At 30.1% G+C, this 6,916-nt stretch overlaps 5 protein-coding genes across 5 annotated transcripts; 3 read left to right on the forward strand and 2 right to left on the reverse strand.

Annotated features, from left to right (window-relative positions):
- Nucleotides 1–179: 179 nt before the first annotated feature.
- BN7_3144 (Poly(A) RNA polymerase protein 1) lies at nucleotides 180–2,054 on the forward strand (the record flags this gene model as incomplete). Its single annotated transcript, XM_011276266.1, has 1 exon — nucleotides 180–2,054. One exon carries the CDS (start codon nucleotides 180–182, stop codon nucleotides 2,052–2,054), a length of 1,875 nt encoding a protein of 624 aa, XP_011274568.1.
- Nucleotides 2,055–2,139: 85 nt separating this feature from the next.
- Nucleotides 2,140–2,695, reverse strand: PTH4 (Pth4p; the record flags this gene model as incomplete). Its single annotated transcript, XM_011276267.1, has 2 exons — nucleotides 2,140–2,473; nucleotides 2,538–2,695. 2 exons carry the CDS (start codon nucleotides 2,693–2,695, stop codon nucleotides 2,140–2,142), a joined length of 492 nt encoding a protein of 163 aa, XP_011274569.1.
- Nucleotides 2,696–2,876: 181 nt separating this feature from the next.
- BN7_3146 (peroxiredoxin family protein) lies at nucleotides 2,877–3,550 on the forward strand (the record flags this gene model as incomplete). The annotated part of the gene is made up of 3 exons (XM_011276268.1): nucleotides 2,877–3,054; nucleotides 3,136–3,290; nucleotides 3,350–3,550. 3 exons carry the CDS (start codon nucleotides 2,877–2,879, stop codon nucleotides 3,548–3,550), a joined length of 534 nt encoding a protein of 177 aa, XP_011274570.1.
- A 796-nt stretch (nucleotides 3,551–4,346) lies between these two features.
- Nucleotides 4,347–4,856, forward strand: DCP1 (Dcp1p; the record flags this gene model as incomplete). Its single annotated transcript, XM_011276269.1, has 1 exon — nucleotides 4,347–4,856. The coding sequence occupies one exon, from the start codon at nucleotides 4,347–4,349 to the stop codon at nucleotides 4,854–4,856; it is 510 nt and encodes a 169-aa protein (XP_011274571.1).
- Nucleotides 4,857–5,116: 260 nt separating this feature from the next.
- SPT20 (Spt20p) lies at nucleotides 5,117–6,601 on the reverse strand (the record flags this gene model as incomplete). Its single annotated transcript, XM_011276270.1, has 1 exon — nucleotides 5,117–6,601. One exon carries the CDS (start codon nucleotides 6,599–6,601, stop codon nucleotides 5,117–5,119), a length of 1,485 nt encoding a protein of 494 aa, XP_011274572.1.
- Between the last annotated feature and the right edge of the window lie 315 nt (nucleotides 6,602–6,916).

Here is a 6,916-nt window from a genome sequence, read left to right on the forward strand (position 1 = left end):
TATTTGTTTTGTAAAAGGTTATATGTGTAGTCCCCGAACCAGATTATTTACTTCGCGAATTCTTTTTGACTTTCAGCGGCTCACTGCAAAAAAATTTGAAATTTATATGATGAAGAGTAAATAGATATCAAATAAAAGTAGAATAGATACTCTACTATTAGACAAAGAATTCATACATCATGGGAAACTCTGCTAAACAGGTTTCAAAAGAATCAAACACCAAATCTGGAAAATTTGGAAAATTTATCAAAAATTCAAGTAATAAATTAAAAAGATCATTTGATGTATTCAATAATAAAAATTATGAAAATCAATATGAAACTTTAGATGAGTTAGAAAATGGGAATGAAGATTATGAAGATGATGAAGATCAATATGATGACCAAGATGATGAGGATGAAAGAGATCGTAAAAAAATTAAACAAAGTGTGGATTTAGTTGATGATTATAATAATGATTCTAATAATGTTGTACTAGTGGATGATGATAGTGATGCTGATTATGAAACCAAACAAAATGGAGAATCAGTTAAAGAAGTGATACCCAAAGAACAAGAACCCCAAGAAGAAGAAGAAACAAACACAACAATCAAAACAGGTAATGATCTTGATGATAATAATGATTTCATTTCATTAAATTTTTCAGATTCAGATGATCAAGATGATGAACAAAGTGAATTAGATAATGAAGAAGATGCATATTCAATGGATGATGATGAATCAAATCCAAATATTGGAGGTACAAAAATAAAAAATGATGTTCCATGGATTAAAAATCATGATCATTCAACTCAAAAAGAAATTGCTGATTGGTTAACTTTAGAAATTAAAGATTTTATTGCATATATTTCTCCATCAAAAGAAGAAATTGAATTAAGAAATAATACTGTACGGAAACTTCGAGAAGCTATTATGGAATTATGGCCAGATTGTGAAGTTCATGTTTTTGGATCTTATGCAACAGATCTTTATTTACCAGGTTCTGATATTGATATGGTTATTGTTTCAGAACATGGTGGTTATGAATCAAGAAATTCTCTTTATTCATTATCTTCATTTTTAAAAAGAAAAAATTTAGCTAAAAATGTCGAAGTTATTGCAAAAGCAAAAGTTCCAATTATTAAATTTACTGAATCTACTTCAAATATTCATATTGATGTTTCATTTGAAAGAACTAATGGTATTGATGCTGCTAAAACTATACGGTCTTGGATCACTGAAACTCCAGGGTTAAGAGAAATTGTATTAATTGTTAAACAATTTTTATCGTCAAGAAAATTAAATAATGTTCATGTTGGTGGTCTTGGTGGCTATTCAATTATTTGTCTTGTTTATTCATTTTTAATTTTACATCCAAGATTATCAACTGGTAATATATCACCTTATGAAAATTTAGGTGTGCTATTAATTGAATTTTTTGAATTATATGGTAAAAATTTTGGTTATGATAATGTTGCAATTTGTGTTGAACCTGATAATGTTTGTTATTTAAATAAAAAATATTATCCAGATTTACAAGGTCGTTCATCATTTGCATTATCTATTCAAGATCCTTCAGATCCTTCAAATAATATAAGTAGAGGTTCTTTTAACATTAGAGATATTAAAAAGGCATTTGCAGGTGCTTATGAATTATTAACTAATGGATGTTATGATTTAGATACAGCAACTTATAAACAAAGAATTGGGAAATCTATATTGGGTAATGTTGTTAGATATAAAGGTGCAGCAAGAGATTTTAATGATGAAAGAAGTTTAGTTATTAATGAAGCATTAAATGATGATGGTGCAAGTATTGTATCAAAAAGTAAAGTATATTTTTCTGAACAAGATCTTTCATCTGATGATGATTTTGTTCCTTTAAAAACTAAAGAATCCAAAACTAACAAACCAAAGCCTAATGTGGATAAATTAATGGGATTAGAAGATGAAGATGATGATTCAAGTAATGATGAAAAATTAAACAATAAGATAAAGAAGAAAAATTCAAATTCAAGTTTGACTAGAGATGAAAGAAGAGATTTTTGGTTACAAAAGGGTAAATCATTAACATAATCATCATATAAATAAACAAGAATAATTATACAGATAAATACATGATAGAACAAAACCAAGATAATTTTCAATACTTGTATATGTATCAAAATTTCTCTTTCCGTAATTTACGTTTTTCAGAATTCTTTTTCTTTTCTTGAATTCTTTTTTCATTTGAAACTTTCCTTATAGATTCCCATCTTTTTTTATCTTCTGGACTTGCTTCATTCTCAAAGTAAACAGTCTTTCTGATTTCTTCAACTAATTTAATAAAACATCGATCTGTATTTAATTCTCTTGATCTTTGTGTATCATCTTGAATAACTAACCCATTTGTTTTAGTTAAATATCTGAAATTATTATATTTCAATTGTGTTTTGATTTCTTTAGGGATCCAAATTGCAAGATCTAAATCATTAAGTTGGATTGTAGCCTTAGAACTGGCTTTTGACAAACCTCATTAGTATAATTATACGTAGTATTCATAGAGTAGATCATTAATACTCACTTTTATTAACTTTTTGACCTCCAGGACCTGAAGATCTACTAAATGTAATTTTAAATTCATTTCTGGGTATCTTTTGAGGATCTAGACTTCCTAGCCATTGTTTAGCTTCATTGATCGAACTAGTTGAATTGAATCTCTTGAAGAAACGAATCATTGATTAATCATGGACTCCGCTCTTTCACAGTTTGTAATTTTGTAACTATTTTTTTTTTCATATACATTCGTGAATTTCCAAGGTGAAGAAACCGAAATCCTTGCTTCCTTCTTTCAATTCAATTCACAAAACTTTATAAATTCAACTCAATTGAATCGAATACTCAATTAAAAAATCAAAAATGTTGTCCCAATTCCGTTCCACTTTATTAAGAGCCCCAAGATTCACTGCTGCTCGTACTTTCAAAACCTCTGCTGCTTCTTTCCTTCAAGTTGGTGATTCTATCCCATCTGTTGGTTCTTTAAGAGAAGGTTCTCCAGGTAATGAAGTTGATTTAGCTGAATTGACCAAATCAGTATGTATTTACAAGCATTTTCAATTGACATTAAGTCTCTACTAACACTTTTCAAAGGGTAAAAGTATCATTGTTGGTGTTCCAGGTGCTTTCTCTCCAGCTTGTTCAGCTAGTCATGTTCCAGGTTATGTTCAAAACTTGAAAGAATTCACCAACAAAAATTACAATGTTTTCGTTTCCACTGTTAACGATGCCTTTGTTACAAAAGCTTGGGCTGATCAACTTGGTGAAGGTAGTAATGTATGTATAACTTCAACTTTATTGAGTAATTAAAGATACTAACAATTATGTCTCATTAGGTTCGTTTCATTGCTGATCCAGAAGCTGAATTCGCAAAAGCTGCTGATTTATCTATCGATGCTACTCCATTCTTTGGTAACATTAGAAACAAAAGATTTGTTTTGATTGTTGAAGATGGTAAAGTTAAAGAACAAATTGTTGAACCTGATAACTTTGGTTTAGATATTACTAAAGCTGAAGAAATCTTGAAAAAAATCTAAATCATGAGTTTTCCTGGTGAAAGCGTGGGCTTATAAGTTTTAACTATAATACAAATATATGACCTATAATTTGTTGATCAATTGACTATATATCATTAGTAGTTTGTACGTATCAATCAATCAGTCGGGTTTTAGTGACTTCGTCTACGCATTGAGGCTATTATATTGTATATTGAATATCTGGAAGTTTAAATATCGATAGTAAAGTACTGATAATAGTGAAATCAAATCAGTTCGGTTTTATAGCAGCTCCCGGGTAATTGGAGGCTATATTAGCAGTCATGATTAGCTGAATATATACCATACATAAACCTGCAAATTTCTAGAATGTTCAATCGTGTATATGACAGTTTCAGGCAGGCCTTTTGTATCGCTAATCTCCACAACTTGTGATAAAGATCAAACAATCCACTAACATCAAATCCAAAATTTCACGATGACACAATCATACTTTGAACAAGATTATCATAAACCACTGTGATTGGATTTTAGCTTACAATTTAGTTATAAACTAGTGCCAATTTCCAAATCAACACCGGGTAAATGAGATATTATTATGCTTTAAAACCCGAACACCACTACTTAAATTCACTTTTCCGCGAATTCTAGTGATGACTTCCATGAAGTGATTTTGTTATATAAGACAGAGATCTGGAAATTTGACACCAAATGGAAATTATATGTTCACTGTTATAAATTTGCCATCAGAAATAGATTAAACAGAAGCATAAAATAAATTGAAATAAACCACAAAACAAACACAAGCGTTTCACATACCTTTCACAATTCACAAAACATGTCTCAAATACCAAGTACAACAACAACACAAACACCAACTCCACCAGCTCCAGAAACAGTCATAGATAATGAGTTTAGTTTATATACCAAGACTTTAACATTCAATGTCATTGGGCGTTATGATCCAAAAATTGATCGTTTATTATATCATACTTCCCATTGTGTGGTTTATAAATTTAATGATTCACAAGATTGGGAACAAACAGATTATCAAGGTGTTATGGCTGTTTATACAAGAAAAAAATCAGAAGATGATACCGATGTTGATGATATTTATGATCATGGGATAATCATAATGAATAGAAATACACCTGAAAACTTTAGTTTAGGTTTATTATCTAAAAATGATAGTAGGACTTTAGGTTTATCAGAAATTAAAACTGAATATCAAACTGATTATATCATTATAAAGAATTTAGAAGGTGAAATCTTTGGGTTTTGGGTTCATGAAGAACAAGATAGAGAAGGAATTTTTGCTTTGATTAAGGCTATTGTTGATAGAGAATGAACAATATGATTATATGTATTAATTTTAGAATTTGATTTAATTATGTGATTATTAGAAATTTGATCTTATATGTCATGAAAGTAATGCATTATGTTCCAACGGCGCTATTTATATATATGAATAAATGATTATTTAGTTACGTGTTAGAAGTCTACTTATGATCACAGTTTTCATTGGTGTATACACAACTTACGAGAAGTTCAAAAATACATTAAAACATTAGATTCATTTATATATAAGATGCCCAAATAATTGTCATATCAACTCTTATTATTTGCAGCATTTGGATCTTTATTCTTCTTTTTATATGATCCTCTTTTTTTTTTTGGTGCTGGTTGTTGTTCTTCACCTGGCAGAGTCTTCCCAGAATATCCAGGTAAAGTTTTCCCTGCTGCTGCTGCTGCTGCTTGTTGTTTTTTTGTTGGTTTCTTAGGTTTTTTAACTTTCTTACCATCTTCGTCAACATTTTCTTGTTTACCACTTTGATTTCCTTGTGATTGTTTCCCTTGTGATTGTTGTTGTTGTAATTGTTGCTGAGCCAAGGTTTTTTGTTGATTTAATAAATGTTGTTGTTGTTGTAATGGACTCATTCCTTGCATTCTTTGTTGTTGTTGTAATTGTAATAAACGTTGTTGTTGTAACTGTTGTTGTTGACCAGGTGTTAAACTACCACTATTTGAACCAAATGGTCGACTTGTTAAATTTGCAGACATTGTTTGTTGTTTCATTTTTTCCTTCTTCAATCTATATTGTTCAACAAATCTTAATCTTGTAAATTGACTTGGATCACTACCTGTATCACCTAATGATCCATGACCTCTATCATTCATGATCAACATGAATTGTTCATATTCGGAGTTTTGTTGTGGTAAATCATCATGTAAGTCTTTGAATGGCTTGAAAGCTTTTGAATTTGGATCTGTAGATTCTAATCTATGATTATGTATCACTTCACCAGTTTCTTTATTAATTTTTGGATATTCAGATTTTGGCCTTAGTTCAGAAGATAAATTATATGGATTTAAAGGTACGCTTAAATCAAGATTTCTCTTTGTTAATGTTAGAATTTCAGATTCCATTGATATACCCAAATGATCACTAAACCTTTGTAAAGCAGAATCTGTTTGATATAGTAAATCATAAAATAATGATAATTGAGTAGGCTTTAGTAATGTTTTAAAAGATCTTGGTATTTTTTTGGTTTCTTTTTGTTTTGTAGTTTCATTGATGATTTCTTTCTCTATTGAATTTCTATGATCATAAATCCTGAGTATAATACAACCTTCATAAAACCTTATACCAGCATCTCTCAAAACTTCCACGATAGCATGCGGTATCTCTTCTCTTGCAACATATTCTAAAAAATCTTTAACCAGTTGACTATTCTTGGATATGTTACCATCTTGATTCCCAAACCTATAATGATTTTCATGTATGTGAAACTCAAGACTTGGTTCAGCATTTTCATATTTTTTCAATAAATCTTGTGTAGTTTCTGCAAATTTATAATTTCTTCTTTGAACGGGGCTTCTCAGACTATGAGTATTACCATTTAATTGATGTTGTTGACGTTGTTGTTGAGCTAATGGAGATGAACGATGTTGAGCTTGAGCTTGAGCAGCAGCGACAGCTTGTTGTTGTGCAAATTGACCACGAGTACCATTAACTGGGATCCCATTGACGGGTATTCCAACTTTCATATCATTGAAAGATCGTTTGTTGTTTTCTTGTTGGTTAACAGACATGGCTGAAATATTTGATTATTATGGTTAACTGAGTAATAATTTTGATTTATTATGTATGGGTCAATTTGTGGTAATATCGTCTAAAATTGGCTTCAACGGATGAAATTTGAGTTTAAAAACAGCTATGAGTAGTCAGACCCCACGAATATCTTGAAATTGATTGTTTTTGGTGATGAATGAGATAGATTTGTGATTCAGTTGACTGAAGTTTTGGTGTCACTTACCATGCAATTTGTCTTTGTTGATGGTTTTTTTCGTAACTTTCAAACGGACGTGCGAAAGAAAAATGTTAAGAGCACAAATCCAAACCCAAGA

The sequence above is a fragment of the Wickerhamomyces ciferrii genome, contig 00084 (assembly GCF_000313485.1).
Source record: "Wickerhamomyces ciferrii WGS project CAIF00000000 data, strain NRRL Y-1031 F-60-10, contig 00084, whole genome shotgun sequence".
NCBI classification, from domain to species: domain Eukaryota; kingdom Fungi; phylum Ascomycota; class Saccharomycetes; order Phaffomycetales; family Wickerhamomycetaceae; genus Hansenula; species Hansenula ciferrii.